The 18,154-nt window shown below is 43.5% G+C and overlaps 1 protein-coding gene across 1 annotated transcript in view; it reads right to left on the reverse strand.

The window, feature by feature from the left end:
- Positions 1-18,154, reverse strand: part of FAM76B (family with sequence similarity 76 member B) — a gene marked incomplete in the record, with an annotated part of 994,273 nt that overhangs the window by 723,494 nt on the left and 252,625 nt on the right. Inside the window, 1 exon segment of the mRNA XM_044071227.1 lies at positions 6,511-6,666. Within this exon segment, the coding sequence (XP_043927162.1) occupies positions 6,511-6,666 (156 nt within the window).

Below are 18,154 nucleotides of genomic sequence, written 5' to 3' on the forward strand. Positions count from 1 at the left end.
GGGTTGGAGCTCTCCTGGGTGGTCTCAAATTTTCAGCCCCTCTGAGGAACTGCTTGAGCAGTGGATGAGAGAAGAGGGGAGGTTCTGCGTTATAATGAGCTGAAATGGCTGAGGCGTGGACTTTAAGGGAGGAAAAAGACAAGCCCTTGTGAAGCATCTCAGTCAAGTATTGTAAAATCTGAGGTAAATTGGGTGCTGCTGAGCTCATCCCTTGAGACTGATTCCAGGCACAGAATATTTTCCATTTTTCAGCATAAGATTTTCTAGTACTAGGCCTCCTTGCCTATAAAATGCTATCCATCACAGGTTTGCTGTAGGGATGGTAAAGGAGAGATTAAGTAATTAGCCAGGCTGCAAGAATCAGTGTTAGAAGCTGAGGGTGCAGAATCTGGTTCACCTGCAGAGACCGCAGGGAAGGAGTCTGAGGCAGGTGCCATGGAGATAACTGTGACACACTATGCAGGAGGGGGTACCAGTGTTGGCGCAGCCAGTCTGGAGCAATCAAAATCATCCTTGGTTTGTCCCGTTGGATTTTTAGTAGTACTTTGGAGAGCAGAGGCAGAGGGAGGAAGGCATAGACTGATAGGTTTTTCCAGCTGAAGGACATAGCATCCACTTTCCAGGCTTGTTTGTGGGGAGTCCTTGTGCAAAATGTCCAATTGGAAGTTCTGGGGAGAGGCAAACAGGCCTGGCTCCCCCATTTGCTTGTCAACATGTTGAAAACCCTTGGTTCCAGTTTCCATTCGTGTGGGTCCATGAGTTTTCTGCTTAGTCCGTCTGCCAGTGTATTTAATTTTCCTGGCAGGAATTGAGCTTAAAGTTGCACTTGGTAGCTCAAGGCTGTGTTACACAATGTCATGGCTAGTCTGCAGAGGGGGTAAGAATGGGTACCCCCCTGCTTATGTACTACATAACAGTGGTGGTGTCCGTCTTTACCATTAGTTGTCCTGTAAGAATTTGGTCCTTAAAGGCTGTCAGAGCATTCTGTACAGCTAACACTGAAAATGGTTATTTTGGCCCAATGGACTATCCTGGCAAACCAACTGCAAATAAATAAATATAAATAAATGCAGGTGCATTTGAATTGAGCTCCATTTGCCCTGAATGCACTTCCCTGCCAGGTGAGCCCCCCATGTATAGTCTGAGTCTGTTAGGGTTTGGGCGGCAGGGAGTGGTGCGAAAGGTAGTCCCTTGTTTTGGTGGCAGGCCTCTGCCCACCAAAGGAACTCTAAGTGTAGGCAAGCTAGGATAGGAATCATTGTTTCTAGGTCTTGAGAATTTTGACACTATAGACTTTTTAGATACCATGTAGTTTCCTCAAATGCAGTCTTGCATATGGAATTAGAAGAATGCAGGAGGCCATGAACCCCAAGGCTTGCAGTATTTGTCTTGCAGACAGCAGGGTTTTTTGTGGCCACTTGTTCGAAGTAGGTTATCAAATGAATTTGTTTCTCTGGCGTGAGGTAAGCCATCTGGGAAGTTGTATTCAAGCTTGCTCCCAGGAATATAATTTGTTGACGGGGTACCAGGTGTGATTTCTTTTCATTTACGGTGTACCCCAGACAAGTTAGAACCCTTTGTACAAAGGCCAGATGATTCAAAAGTAAGTCCTGGTTTTCTGCCTGAATTAGACAATCGTCCAGGTATGGGTATATTTGAATATTTCTAGCTAGACACTTTGTGAATACCCTGGGTGCAGTAGATAAGCCAAAGGGCAGTGCAGAGAACTGATAGTGTGTGTAGCCTGCTTTGAAGCATAGGTATCTTCTGCAAGATTCCCTGATTGGGTTGTGCAGGTATGCTTCTTTTAAATCTATTGTTGTCAACCAGGCATCTTTGCCTAGCACAGGAAGTAATTGGTGAAAAGTCAGCATCTTGAATTTTAGAATCTCCAAAAAGGTGTTTAGAGTAGACACCATGAATTGCCTTTTCTGGGTACCAGGAAAAGTCTTGAGTAGAAACCTTGTCCCTTTTCCTCTTGTGGCACCAGTTGAATAGCCCCCATGCTTAAGAGAGAAAAGTACTTGTTTTTGGGCCTCTGCCCACTGATTTGGGGGTAGGGCTGGCCACCTGCTTGGTGTTGGCAACGTGTGGAAGTGAAATCTGTATCCCTGGGACACTATTTAAAACCCATTTGTCCTGGGTAATGAGTTCCCAATTCTTTGCATGAAGAGCAACCCCCCCCCCCCAAGGGGCAGTCAGTTGATAAGTGCTTGGAAATTTGAAAGGAAGTCATTAAGACAGCTTACCATAGGGAGGAGTCTTATTCCCAGATTTGGAAGTGGAGGCCCCCTACTGCTTAGCTGCATGTGTCCCCTGGGACTGAAACCTGTTTTTTTTTGCTGTGTCTGGGTTTGGCTTGAGAAGACCTGGAAGGGGCTGGAAAGGACCAATTCTTAGAGGGCCAGTGCCTACTAAATCTAGGAGGCGGAACTTGTAAAAAATCTTTAACAGTTTGCATTGATTTAGCTTTATCTTCCACCTTTTTAAGAACTTCCTCAGCCTTGTTGCCAAACAGGCGGCCCTGATTTAAGGGCGCATCCAACAGTTTAGCTTTAACATGATGAGGCAAAGACTGCTCCTTAAGCCAAGCATGCCTTCTGAGCTCAGACCCAGTAACAGCAGCCCTGTAAGAGGCCTCTAATGAATCAAAACCACATTGCAAAGTAGGTTTTCCAACTTGTTCAGCAGAATGTATTAAATCCTGTAATTCTTTATTTTCCACACAGTCAGGAATCATCATTTTCTGTTTAAGCAGTCCAACAACATGTTGCTGATACTTTAACATATGAAACTGGCAGTGTAAAGCCCTAATGGCCAAGGTTGTAGAAGTGTAAACCTTCTTACCCCATCTATCCAGCACCCTGGAGTCTATCAGAAGGGGTAGGACTTTTAGCAGTAGAAGCCTTAAGGCCCTTGGGCCCCTGTGAAACAGTATCTGGATCTGCAATAGGATTTTTAAAAAGGAACTTGTGGGACTCTGGGACCCTGTAGTATCGGTCAGGTTTTCTGGGAGCAGGAAGCAGGAAATCAGGGGCCAAACTAGATTCCGAAAAAGCATCAACAATGTCTCGTACAGAAGCAACAGCTAAAGGCCTATGCTTATGTAGGAGAAGGAAATCCCTAAGCCTCTTTTTTGAATCAGAAAAATCCTGGCTTTCCCAGTGGAAATGCTCCCTTAGAGTATGCAAGGTTTTCCCAAAAGAAAAATCCTCAGGAGGGGAAGCAGAGGGAATGGAGTCCTCTGTATCAGAATCTTCATAAGTAAATAAGAGCAAATCCATATCAGAAGAATCAGAAACAGAATCCTGATCAGAAGATTCATAATCAACTTCAGTCCTAGGCCTCTTAGTAGATCTTCAGCCATTCTTATCATTTGTTTTTTTAGGCATAGAGGCCTGAGTATGTGGCCTGGGCGCCGGGTTTTTAGGCATGGATCGAGATTTAGGCCTAAGTAAAGAAGGAGTCGTCTGTTTAATATGCAAGTCCGTAGGCCTGAATACACCCTCAGAAGCCAGTGCCTGCGCAGTGGCTCTGGACCCATCCAAGGGTTCCATAGTTGAAGCATCTCGTAGTATAGCAAAAGGGTCTCAGTAGAGGCCTGCAAATCAGAAGTAGCGGGTATCAGGGGCTGAGAAAGCGCCTCACTGAGTACCGGCGAACTGGCGACTGGCTTAGGAGAAGCATTGTCTGCAGTTTTGGACCTTGTCAGCCTGTCTCCGTCTTTATCTTTGCATTTTTTCAGAATCCCGGTAGTCGGATGCTTAACTGACAACATTTCTGGATAATTAAACAGAGAACCGAAAAATTTAGAGGTGAAAATATACAGACTACGGATAGTGCGCTGATTAAATAAAGCACAAGACCGACAGCAAGGTATGTCATGGTCAGGGCCTAGGCAAAGAATACAATACAAATGAAAATCTTTGAGGTATTTGCTTTCCACAAATCATGCCATTATTACCTTTTACTGACATTGGTAAGGAGCAAGAAAAAGTTTCCCCAACAGGGTTACTTAGCTTTAGTTTAATACTTCGGTTCTGAAACTCGAAAACGAAAATTTCAGGAGTCTGCCGACCGGCACATGCTAACTGCTTCTGCTTCGGGCACCACATGGCAAGAAAGACTGGTGTAATGGTATTGGCTGGAAGTTTTATACCCCTGACGACCTAGGCCGACTGAGGGCTACCTGCAAGCACATAACCCAAATGTAATGACTGCAACAGTGAAACACGAAGAACATCTTCCTCTTGCTAAACTGCACAGGAGAGGGAATCGGTGCTGCCTTTGCCTAAAAAGAGCTATGGCAATAATTTTTGGCCTCACTACCTTTAGTTTTGTTAGTATCCCAGGAATCAAGGAGATGGGAAGGAAAGCGTACATAAAATGACCTGTCCAATTTGGGGATAAAGCATCTTGTCATTCAGACTCCTGCAATTGCTAGACTTGAGATGCTTGTTCAGATGTGAATCAAACAGGCCTATGTCTGATATACCCCATATGCTGTAATTAAATCAAAAGGTGCTTCAACAAAAGTATTAGTTTAAGGGTGAGAACACTTAAGCAACCAGGTTATTGTACTTTTTTTTTTTTTTTTAATTTTTTATATTTTTCCCCCAACAGATTTGTCTTTCAATTGAATTGTACAGGTTATAGGTCACATTAAAGGTGGGAAAAGTTTGGAATTATTTACTGTGGTCTTATCTTTTTATATCACAAAAACCTGGCACTTTAACAGGGGTGTGTACACTTTTTATATTCACTGTATATAGCGCAACATTTTTATTTCTTTAACTATCATCAGTCTAACATTGCATAAATTGCTTAATTCCTACCTTCCCTTAAATCTCACTCCTCCTGCTGAACATTAATAGTCGAGGAACAGAGAAAGACTATGTCGTCAGATAAAAAAGTTAAATACTCACCATAATGGTACATCTGTTTTCATCCTTCCTTAGCCTCACTCCCTCCATTCCCCCTTCCATGCCATGGAAAATGCTTATACAGACTTTAGGTATATTCCCACATGTTATACTAGAAGGTATTTCCCCCCTCTTTCTGCTACATTTTTAGATATTTTCTGGTTATTTCCTACCAACTCCTGCATATGTACTCTGTTGTTAGTATGGATACTGTGCGATTAGTGCATAGTAATTTGAAACTGGGGGCAAACTCTGACGTAATGTGGGCTGTGGCGGGAATTAAGGGTAAGGGGAGGAGCTGGAGCTACAGATCCTAAGTCTGGAAAAGCAGCCAAAGTCGGATCCGAGGTGAAGTCCAAAACCCAATTGTTGAGGAACAGACGAAAAAGACATCAGATCAGACATTTTGTGTGGGAATATTTATGTAGAATCTGTTAGTTACACAGTATGGAGTCACCTATTTTCACACAGAATTCCTCAGAACCAAATTCTGAATAAGACATCAGCCAATTCAAATAGTAAACCAAGAAAAAAAAAAAAAAAAAAAAAAAAAATGCTCCTACAGGATACTTATCTAACTCACTGGATGAAGGCTGACCAACGGACTACATTTACTGCAGAAAGCATACATGGGAAGAAAGATATTAAAATAGCATTGGTCAATGCGCCTTTTATACCACCAAAGTGCCAACATGTGTTGTGTTGGGCGGGGTCTACTTCTAAATTTCAAACTTTCAAAACCTTGAACTGGTTATGGTTGAGATCATAAGATCAAGGATTTGAAAGTTTTATCCGTTTAAATGGAGATTGTCATACAGTGCGGAATAGTATATTTACCATTTTCCTTGCTGTATTGCAATCTCGCAGTTAGTATATTTAATTAGCAGGGGGTATTGGTGGGTGTGTGTGTGTGGGGGGGATTGCCTCCCTGCAAAAACGTAAATTTTTTGTTTTTATTTTTAACTTAAATTTCAAACTTTCAAACCTTGATCTTATGGACTCAACCATAAGCAATAAGAGCTTTTGAAAGTTCAAAATTTAGAAGCAGACACGGGAGGACATTAGCTGAAGCAATGGAGGAAGAAAGATTTGGAAAATTGGCAGGCTGCATGCAACCTAGAGACAGAAAATCCCAAAAAGTGAAGACTGTAACTGAGTACTATGAGGTTGAACATCCAAGGACTGTCTTGATACATACGCTCCCTAATTTCAGCAAGGTGGGGGCCCTTTCAAGGGTATGCCAAACTGAGCATGCCCAGTTAGTACAGGATGCTGTCACTTAAAAAGTGTCGCACAGAAAGGCACAAGGAGTGAAGTACTGCATAAAATCAGAGGGCTCCTCAAAGTGACACTTTAAAATATTCTGAAACAAGTTGTGCAAATTTTGAAACAAGTCAGTTGCTCTGTCCTAGTTTTTAATCCTGCTTGCAAGTAAATAAGTCATGAAATAGTTGATGCTTACTGACAAGGTTTTCTGACTAGGAAATGACAGCCATTACCACTATTCAGCTGAAAAAAAATTCAGCAACAAAGTTAGCTACCACCACCAGTAATGCAAAAACATTATTTAAGCGCTTGCTGTACTTACCTTTCTTCGTCCTTCTTCTTTGCGATCAAAAGCACACTGCTGCTTGCACTGTTCACAGGTCTGTGGAGGACCATATTTCTTCTCAGAATTTGTGCAGCGCTGACACTTGTTACCAATAAATGCTGCAATTATATTACAGTACTGGCACGGCTTAGGCTAAAAGAGAAAAGCAATGTACAAAAAAGTTTTTAGAAATCAAATTCGGTATCACTGATAGTACAGAATAATTCTGACCTGACCTTAGAATATAAAAAAGTCAAATGCATTTACATAACCATGCAAATGCAGCTTACATTAATTGCTTTGTTACAGTTTTGAGGTGATCATAGCGAGCACTACCTAATACAGGGCTTCAATATTCTTTTCCCCACTTAACAGCAAAGTAGACAAAGTTATCATTTTGCCTAATAAAATAAATAAATACATATACACAGAAATAAACAAACATTGCACTCTGCCACTACAAATATGGAATACCACTCTTACTCCAATTCCTTCTGCATGGGTGCCTTGATTGCCAACATTCCAATAACGGTTTCCATGTTTATACATTTTCACCAAAACCTCATTTTATTTAGCATAAAAAAATACAAAACCAGAAAACAAACGTTAGTAACTAATTAATCACAAATGCCATGTGAACACAAGAACTTAGCATTTTTTCTCATACAGGGCAACTACAACTCTTTGTAAAATATGCAGCACATCTGTCCATAAAGCCTTGACTTATAAAAAGTACAGTTTTGTACCTACCATAAATGTAGATGTTCGAAGATCCACATTGCTGCAGTCCTTACACTTGGGGTAGTCCGCTGTCCTCGGTCGGCCCGAATATCAAAGTATAAGGCTGACGTCGGTCAAGGCGCATTTGACTGACATCAGGACGTCAGGGTACAAATGCGCATGACCGACGTCATATCCTCAGTCTTTTCTTGCCCCAGATGTCAGAAGACCCTAAAAATAAAGGTCAAAACCAAAAGACAGCAAACAAACAACCAAGCACCCTTGCCCTAATTATATGTACAAAATATACACTATATACACAATATTTACAACTCAACCCACACAACCACCTCTAACTACAGAGGGAAGGAGGGAGGGTAAATTGGACTGCAGCAATGTGGATCTTGAACATCTACATTTATGGTAGGTACAAAACTGTACTATGTTCTTCATCTCACATTGCTGCAGTCCTTACACTTGGGTAGAATCCCAAAGCAGAGGTATGGGAGGATGGCCAAACTATAAGGAAGCAGGAGCTGCCAAAATGCCCTGCAAAACAGCAGTGGCAAAACCAGCCCTGGATTTAGAGTAAAGTGGCAGGTGATAATGCCTAGAGAAAGTATGCACTGAACTCCAAGTAGCTGCCTCCAAAATATCCTTGGTTGCCACCCCTCAAAAAGCTGTCAAGTGGCAGTAGCTCTAGTGGAATGAGGCCTAATCCCAGCTGGAATCTCCTTGCCATGATGGGAATAACAGAAAGCAATGCAAAACCCAATCCACTTAGAAATAGTTTGTTTTGACACAGGCTTGCCCTGAGAACTCAAAGCAAAAGAAACAAATAACTGCTGAGACTGCCTGAACCCTTTAGTTCTGTCCAAATAATAACGCAACTGCCTGTGTACATCTGAAGTGTGCAAAATCTTTTCCCCTTTATTTTGGGGATTTGCATAAAAAGTAGGCAAATGAATAGTTTGGTTTAAAGCCACACTAGAAACCACTTTAGGCATAAAGGAAGGATTAGTACGTAAAGATACCCTATCCTTATGGAAAATTAAGAAAGGCTCAACCGCCATAAGGGCCTGCAATTCAGAAACCCTTCTTGCAGAGGTAATGGCCAACAAAAAGCAGTCTTCCATGATAAATATTTCAACTCAGAAGTAGCTGCAGGCTCAAAAGGTTGTAGAGTGAGTTTCTCCAACACAAAATTGAGATCCCAAGCAGGAGTAGGAGCTCTTCGTGGGGGTCTTATATTCTTTGCCCCTCTAAGAAATTGCTTGAACAAAGGATGAGAAAACAATGGTGGGTCACAATCATAGTGAGCGAAATTGCTGCAGCATGAACCTTAATAGAAGAGAAAGACAAACCTTTGTCCAGTAACTCAGTAAGATATTGAAGAGCCACACTCAAATTAGGCTCAGAAACATCAAAATCTTTTGCTGCACTCCAAAATAAAAATCTCTTCCATTTATCTGCGTACACTTTCCTTGTACTAGGCCTTCTAGCTTCCAAAATAACATTCAAAACTTGCTGAGGAAGAGGAGGCCCACTATGGTTCAAAACAGAATATGCCAGGCTGTTAGGTGCAGAGAGTGAAGCTTGACATTGAGCAAATGGCTGTCCTCCTGTGACAACAGGTGTGGAATCGAAGGCAAAGGCCATGGAGTCTTCCGTACCAGACTTCTCAGTAATGGGTACCAGTGCTGTCGAGGCCGATCTGGAGCTATTAAAATCATCCTTGGCTTGTCCTGTCTGACCTTTAGAAGTACCTTTGGGAGGAGAGGCAGAGGTGGAAAGGCATACACATGAAGATTGTTCCAATTGAAAGAAGGAGCATCCACTTTCCAAGCTGTGGGATGAAACCTTTTTGTGCAAAACTTTGGCAGCTGATGGTTTAGTGGAGAAGCGAACAGATCTATGTCTGGAGTTCCCCATGACATTGTCAATTTCTGAAATACATGAGGATCCAATTTCCACTCGTGGGGATCCATAATTCGTCTGCTCAACACATCTGCTAAGGAGTTCTGTGCTCCTGGCAGAAACCTTGCCTGAAGATTGAGCTGTAAACTGAGAGCAGTCTCCCACAAAATCATTGCTTGCCTGCATAGAGGATAAGAATGTTCCCCTTGCTTGTTGATGTACCACATGACAGTTGTGTTGTCTGTTAGAATCAACACCTGCCCTGGAAGAAGTAAATCCTTGAAAGCTATTAATGCAAACTGGACTGCTAACATCTCCTTCAGGTTGATATGTAGATGTTGTAGTCTGGCAGGCCACTTGTCTTGTATCCACTTTCCATTTAGATGAGCTCCCCAAGCTTTGTCTGAGGCATCTGTCGTTAAAATCTGACTCGCCTCTGGCCGGGTCACAGAGAGTCCCTTGTTTAGGTGACATTCCTGAGCCCACCACAAAAATTCCTTTTGAATGCAAGGTATTATCTGAATGACAGTGTCCAGATCCTGGCAGTGCTGTGTCCATACATTTTGAGATACCATTGCAGCTTCCTCATATGCAGTTTGGCATTGGGAAGCACCAGAATACAAGATGCCATGAACCCTAAGGCTTGAAGGACTGTCCTTGCAGTCAGCCCGGCTGATGAGATAGTTGATGGAAGTAAAGGGAAAGACTCTTTTGTTTGTCCGGGGTTAAAAAGGCCATCTGGGATGCTGTATTCAGTCTCACACCCAGAAAGCACATGTCCTGAGAGGGTACTAGACTGGACTTTATTTCGTTCACAGAATACCCCAGGCATCTTAGCACTGCTATCACATATTCCAAATGATGAAGAAGCTCTTCCCTTCCTTGAGCCAGAATCAGGCAGTCGCCCAAATAAGGATAGATCTGTATTCCTTTTAGCCTGAAGAAAGCTATCACTGGAGCCAGAACTTTCGTGAACACTCTGGGCGCAATAGATAAGCCAAAGGGCAATGCAGAGAACTGATAGTGAGAAGTCCCAGCTCGAAAACGCAGATACTTCCTGCAACTTGGTCTGATAGGAACATGAAGGTAAGCCTCCTTGAGATCCAGAGTTACCATCCAATGATCTTTGCCCAGCAGAGGTAAAAGCTGCTGTAACGTCAACATTTTGAACTTGGGAATGTCCAGATAAGTGTTGAGGATAGATAAATCCAAAATTGGTCTCCACGTGTTCCCCTTCTTTGGTACTAGGAACAGGCGAGAATAAAATCCTAGGCCCACTTCTGGCATAGGGACCGGCTGTATGGCCCCTATTTGGAGTAACAGAGAAACTTGCTTGTGAGCCTCTATTCTTTGTTGAAGAGGAACGTCTGGCATGCCCTTGAAAGGAGGCAAGGTATGGAAATAAAACCTGTAACCGTGGTGTATGATATCCAATACCCATCTGTCTTGGGTAATTAAACTCCAATTTTCTTTGAAAAGTGCCAACCTTCCTCCCAAAGGTGCTGCCAGACGAGAAGGCTCTGGCAGCTGAAAAGGTAGGTCATTGGGTCTGTTTACGAAAGGACTGACCCCTGCCCTCACCCGAAGACTGTGCAGGAGAACTCCCTGTTCTAGGCCTGAAAGAGCCCTGAGCTCTGCCCCTACCACGTCTAGATCTACCCCTAGACTGGGAATCATAAGAAGGATATGTCCACCCCTTAGTAGGCCAATTTCTACTAAACTTTGGAGGCTGGACCTGCAAAAAATCTTTAACAGTCTGCATAGACTTAGCCTTGTCTTCCATTTTCTTTAAAACTGCCTCAACAGGAGAACCAAACAACACGTCAGATTGTAAAGGAGCATCTAAAATCCTTGTTTTAACATGGTCAGATAAATTTTGATCCCTCAGCCAGGCGTGCCTGCGAAGAACTGACCCAGTGGCAGCCACCCTAGACGAGGCCTGTACAGCATCAAAACCACATTGCAAAGAATGCTTACCCACCTGTTCAGAAACATGTACTAAATCTTGCAACTCTTTACAATCAATACCTTCTGCCAGAGCATCAACCTTAGACTTCAATTGTGAAAGGAGATAGTTTTGGTATTTCAACATGTGAAACTGGCAATTCAAAGCCCTCATAGCAAGAGTGGAAGAAGTATAAACTTTCTTTCCCCATCTATCCAAGGCCCTGGCCTCTTTATCTGCAGGAACTGGATTCTTTACAACAGAAGCCTTAACACCCTTAGGCCCCTGGCTAACAGTTTCAGGGTCTGCCCTAGGACTCTTAAAAAGATACTTATGAGCTTCAGGCACCCTGTAATACCTATCCGGTTTAACAGGAGCAGGAGGCAAAGAATCAGGATTAAGAGAAGCCTCTGTAAAAACATCTTCCACCACATCCAAAACAGGAGGTATAGCCAAAGGCCTATGCTGGGGTAAAAACAAAAATTCCCTAAGCCTTTTCCTGGAATCAGAGAAGTCCTGACCTTCCCACTTAAAATGCTCCCTCATGGAATGAAGAGTTTCTGAAAAAGAAAAATCCTCAGGAGGAGAAGCAGAAGGAGTAGAATCATCCACATCAGAATCAGAATAAGGAGAATACTCCTGCAAGTCTTCAGCCAAAGACTCCGAAACATCTGAAGCCTGCTCAAAACTCCCTAGCTCAGGCTCCACCCTAGGTCTCTTATCAGGAGGGGGCATAGAACCCCTAATCAAAGTAATCAAATCTTCTGCCATTTTAAGCATATGCTTCTTGGGCACAGTTCCTGAAGAACTAGGGGTAACACCAACTGAAGCTAAACCTGGCCTGCCCCTGGGAGAAGCCTTGGAAACAGAAGGAGAGGGCCTAACCACCCTAGGCAGGGAGGGGAGTATAGGAACCTGAGAAGCCCCATCAGCCTGGCCTGCCTCCTGAGAGGCCACATCCTGCAATAACAAAGTCTCTCCCTGGGATCCCAAAGAAACCTCTGGTGGAACCACCGGCTCCACCGACACCTCTAAAGAACCGGCGTCCGGTACTGACGGTTCCTCTAGCCTAGGTTTAACTGCTTTGTCCTTGCGCTTCTTTGAAGAAGCGGGCGTCGGAGCATCCGACGGCATTTTATAATTGCACCGCTTCCCAAAGACTAACCTGGCACAATCTAAATCTTCTCTTTATAGTGCGCTTATTGAATCTAGCACAAGAGCGACACCCAACAACGTCGTGCTTAGGCCCTAAACAAGGAATACACAAAGTATGGTAGTCTCTATGCGGTATCTGTTTCCCACAAGAAATACAATTATTCACTTTTTCTGACATCCGGTAAACCACTGAGGCAAGAAAAAACTAAAATATTCCCCAACGGGGTACTTAGCCAACTTTGACTCTGTCTGAAACTCCTAAATCGAACAATTTCAGAACGCCAACCAGCACTTGCAACGCTGCTTCTGCATCGGACCATGCGGCAAAAAAGACTGAGGATATGACGTCGGTCATGCGCATTTGTACCCTGACGTCCTGATGTCAGTCAAATGCGCCTTGACCGACGTCAGCCTTATACTTTGATATTCGGGCCGACCGAGGACAGCGGACTACCCCAAGTGTAAGGACTGCAGCAATGTGATATGAAGAACATCTGGTACAGGCTTCACATTACTTTCCGTGTACATACATTAAAGCACGTTTTTTCTTTCTTTACAGCCATCATCTGCCCAACATTACATAATTTGCTCAATTCCTTCCTTCCCTTACACCACACTCTGCTTCCTGAACATTTATCGTTGAGGAAAGGTACCAATTATAAAAGCAGATCTTGGAGGACAAATCACTGCATAAGCAAGTAACACTTGGGTTCATTCACATTCTGTATTCCTTATCCTGACTAGAGTTGTCCATCTTCTTGGAGAAGATCAGTGCTGGATTTGTGCGTGCAAAGGTACTAATAAAGGCAGCTAGAGACCCCAATATAAAAATAGAGCTGTCAAGCTCTCCCTCTGGTTTTTACAGCCTTTAAAGCCCCATAGTGGACAGATCCTGAAGCAGGCAAAAATCCAGTTGCTAAGCCCACAAAGGGTGTACACAAAAATATCAGTAGCAGAAAAATTAGAGAGAAAATTCCTATTAACTATACAAGTTTCTAAAAAAAAAAGTTATGTACTCACCATGTGCGTTGTCCATCTCACCTTCATTCTTAGCAGGTTAGGTTCGGAACCAATCCTTGGTTCCGACTCGGCTTTATACAAAAGCTTGAGGTCTTCCACTGGCTTGTGGCTAAAACCGTATCCATCATGCACTAAGAGAGCTCCCCCGATCTTGTTTACAGATATAACTAAATAAAGGTCATTGAATATCTTATAGAGCAATGAAGAAGGTCAGAGAACACTAATAGCAAATTGCATCAGCTCAGTCTTCCAGGAGCAAAGGGCTGGGGGAAAGAGGGTGGGATTTAAAAATGAAGGCAAGAAGGACAACACACATGGACAGTGTTATGGTGAGTACATAACTTCTTTAGGTGATACTGTCCTATCTCGCCTTCATTCTTAGCAGGTTGGGACAGCATCCCTAGCACCATCTTTCTTGGGTGGCTCAAGGGAGAATATTCTTCAGAACAGTGGACCCAAAAGTGGCCCTGTTCCTGGAGGCCAAACTAACTTTGTAATGAGTGATAAAGGTATGAAGCTTTGCCCACGTTGCTGCAGCAGAAATGGTATCAATAGGTAATCTCACCCAAAACCAGAAGAGGTTGCAATGGCTCTTGTAGAATGATCTTTTACTTTATGGGAAAGTTCTTTGTTTTGAGATCTGCAAGCAAAGTTAATACAATCCGATAGCCATTTCGAAAGTGTGACTTTAGACACAGAAGCAACTTTGAGCCTGAAAAGGATACAAATAATTGGTCAGATTTTCTAAAGTCCTTTGTCCTATGTAAGTAGAAACTTAAAGTACAGCTTTGTACCTACCACAAATGTAGATGTTAGAGTGTCTTCATTGCTGCAGTCATTACACTTGGGTTATGCAGTCAGGCGGTCCCCGCAGTCGGTCAGAGTTCCAAAGTCTTAGTCAGGCGTCGGTTGCTGTCGCTTTTTCCCTGACATCAGTGAGCCAGGGGAATATAAGATGCAGCAGACGCCATTTTCTTCAGTTTTTCTTGCAACAGATGTCAGGTGCCCCCAAAAGGCTAGGCAATACATATTGCTTTCAAAACATACAGAAGGTAAAGGCATAACCTTTAGTAGCCAGCAAATACACCACATAGAAAGTACAGTGTAGATAGTTGTAGATAAGACCCAGCTACGAAAGAGGGGAAGGCGGGTGGGTAACCAGGACTGCAGCAGTGAAGACACTCGGAACATCTACATTTATGGTAGGTACAAAAAGTACAGTTTTGTACCTACCATAAATGTAGATGTCCGATAGGAATGCATCTGCAGTCCTTACAAATGGGTTGTCCTGTCGTCAGGCAGCCCTTCGGTCGGCCGGATTCCAAAGTCTGGGTCTGGCCTCGGCTGGTGTCGCACTTCACCCGACGTCATAGCTGCAGTTATTCGGGTATAAAGGCATCAGCAGACGCCATTTTCCTCAGTGTTTCTTGCCCCAGATGCCAGGTGCCCTCTAGGAAGGCTAAATGTGGATAAATGCAAATGATTCCAAATAGTAGAAAGCAAACAAAAAATAGGCATGTATGTACATATATACAAACAAATACACCATAATAGATTCCCCCAGCTAGCTACAAGATGGGCAAATACCCTATGAGTACCACAGAGGGGAAGGAGGGAGGGTAATCCTGACTGCAGATGCATTCCTATCGGACATCTACATTTATGGTAGGTACAAAACTGTACTATGTCCTTCAAGGATGCATCTGCAGTCCTTACAAATGGGTAGAATACCATAGCCAAACTGGGGAGGAGGAGAAATAAAATTATGGTAGTTAAGATCCCTTGCAAAACAGCAGTGGCAAAACCTGCTCGGGATCTGGAGTATAAAGGTAAATTATAATGCTTGGCAAATGTATGCACGGAGCTCCAAGTAGCAGCCTCTAAAATGTCTTTGGTAGCCACTCCTCGTAGAAAAGCTGTGGTAGTGGCTGTAGCCCTTGTAGAGTGAGGCCTGATGTTTTCTGGAGTTTTCTTTCCATGGTAGGAGTAACAAAATCTAATGCAATTTCCTATCCACTTAGAGATTGTTTGTTTTGAAATTGCTTTTCCTTCCTTTCCTGTTGCATATGCTACCAGTAGCTGGTCAGTTTTCCTATTGCCCTTGGTCCTGTCCAGGTAGTAGCGTAATTGCCTATGCACATCCAAGGTATGCAACAGCCTTTCCCCCCTGTTCTGTGGGTTGGGGAAAAAAGTAGGTAGGTGGATAGCCTGATTCAAAGATACTCTGGTGACCACCTTAGGCATAAAAGTAGGATTAGTTCTCATGGATACTCTATATTGATGGAAGATCAGGAAGGGCTGTACTGCCATTACCCTTCTTGCTGAAGTGATTGCCAGTAGAAAAGCAGTTTTCCATGATAAGTATTGTAATTCTGCTGTTGTTGCTGGTTCGAAAGGAGGAAGTGTCAATTTTTCTAGCACAAAGTTCAAGTCCCATGATGGCAATGGTGGCTTCCTGGGCGGTTTTACGTTTTTAATTCCTCTCAGAAACTGCCTGAGCAGAGGATGTGAGAAGACTGGAGGATCCAAGTCGTATTCTGCTGAAATAGCTGATGCATGAATCTTTATGGAAGAATAAGACAGGCCTTTGTGGAAGAGCTCTGCCAAGTATTCCAGGATGTTGGCTATATTTACCAGTGACACATTTTCTCCTTTTGCATTACTCCAAATGAAATATCTTTTCCATTTTGCTGAATATTTTTTTCTCGTTGAGGGTCTGCGAGCCTCCAAGATAATGTCTTTAACCCTTTGGGATAATTTTGGGTTATTTGTTCTTATGCAATGTTCCAGGCAGTCAGCTGCAGTGTTTTCAGGTTTGGATGCAGGGTGTTGTAGTTGTTCTGTGTTAACAGCAGGGGAACAAGGGGTAGAGGCCATATTTGTTCCCGAGACATGCTCCTCAGTAATGGGTACCAATGTTGTCTTGGCCAGTCTGGAGCTATCAGAATGATCCTTGGGCAGTCCTCTTTGATCTTCAATAGCACCTTGTGCATCAAAGGAAGTGGTGGGAAGACATATGCTGTCAGGTTTTTCCAGCTGAAAGATAGGGAGTCCACCTTCCAAGCAAGTGGGTGGTACGTCCTGGTGCAGAATTTCTTCAATTGGTGATTATGGGGATGCAAATAAGTCTATTTGTGGGAGCCCCCATTTTCTTGTAATTGTTTTGAAGATGTCCGGATGCAGCATCCATTCGTGGGCATCCGTGGTAGTTCTGCTTAATATGTCTGCTAGAATGTTTTCTTTTCCTGGAACAAAAATTGCTTGTAACTGAATGTTGTAGCTCAGAGCCACATTCCAGAGGTCCATTGCCATCCGGCATAGAGGGTACGAATGTGTGCCTCCCTGTTTGTTGATGTACCACATAACTGTGGTGTTGTCTGTCCTTATCAACAGTTGACCTTGTCGAAGAAATGGTCTGAATGCCTGAATTGCCAGTTTTACTGCCAGCATTTCCTTTTGATTTATGTGTAAGAGTAGCTGGTCTTGAGTCCATAAACCTTGAATGCACTTGTCCAGCATGTGGGCCCCCCAACCGAGGTCTGAGGCGTCCGTTGTGATGGTTTGGCTTGGTTGTGTGTTGTGGAAAAGCAATCCTTTGTTTGATTGACAGGCCTGAGCCCACCATTGGAATTCTTGCTTCAGGCATGGAATTATTGGAATTTGGGTTTCTAGGCTGTGCTTGTGCTGAGACCATAAATTCCTTAGGTACCACTGTAACTTCCTCATATGTAGTCTGGCATGTGGAACCAATATTATGCAGGATGCCATGAAACCCAAGGCTTGCAGGACTTTTCTTGCTGTTAGATGATTCTGCTTTGTTAATGCCAAGAAGTAGAGAGAGAGTTGCTCCAGTTTTTCTACTGTTAGGAATGCCATTTGTTTCGTTGTGTCCAGCTCTGCACCCAGAAAGGTTATCCTTTGGGATGGTAGCAGTCTTGACTTTTTTATATTGACTGTGTATCCCAGAGCTTGTAGCAGGTAAATGACCCTTTTCAAGTCTTCTGCTAGCTTGTTTTTGTTGTCCGCTTGTATCAGGCAGTCGTCCAGGTAAGGGTAGATTTGGATTCCCTGAAGCCTGCAATGAGCAATTACTGATGCCAGGCATTTCGTGAACACTCTGGGCGCAGTAGATAAGCCAAAGGGCAATGCTGAGAATTGATAATGCTCTGATCCTGCAAGAAATCTGAGGTATCTTCTGCAATTTGGTCGTATGGGGACGTGCAGGTATGCCTCCTTGAGATCTAGAGTTACCAGCCAAGACTCCTTCCTTGCCCAGCATGGGAAGAAGCTGCTGTAGGGTCAGCATTTTGAATTTTGGAACAATGAGGAATGTGTTTAAAGCGGACAGGTCGAGAATAGGTCTCCATTTGCTTTCTTTTCTTGGTACCAGGAAGAGCCTGGAGTAAAATCCCTGTCCTTGCTCCATAGATGGTACCTTTTCCACAGCTCTCATCCTTAATAATTGAGTTATTTGTTTTAGAGCTTCTGCCTTTTGATTTGGAGGTAGGTTTGGCATTCCTCTCTTCCCTGGTAGAGTATGGAAGTGAAACCTGTAACCTTGGTCTATTGTTTGCAAAATCCACTTGTCTCTTGTGATGTAATGCCAGTTTACTGAAAATAAAGCTAGCTTTCCGCCCAAGGGTGCTTCTAGTTGTTCCCTGGTAGGGTGCTAGAGCCAAGTCACTGTGATTGTCCTGTAGCAGTGGTGGTGGCTGTGTCTGTGGCTGCACCTCGCTGGTTGTTACCCTGCCACTGGCGGCCCCTGTAGGCACCCCTGGATTGGCTTCTGCCTCTTGAACGCCTATTCCTGCCTTTCTGAGCTCTGGAGGAGTCTGGAAAGGACCAATTCTTGGAGGGCCAATTCCTGCTAAACCTTGGAGGTTG

Source organism: Protopterus annectens, chromosome 5.part0 (assembly GCF_019279795.1).
Source record: "Protopterus annectens isolate FY-2018-M chromosome 5.part0, PAN1.0, whole genome shotgun sequence".
NCBI lineage: Eukaryota > Metazoa > Chordata > Ceratodontiformes > Protopteridae > Protopterus > Protopterus annectens.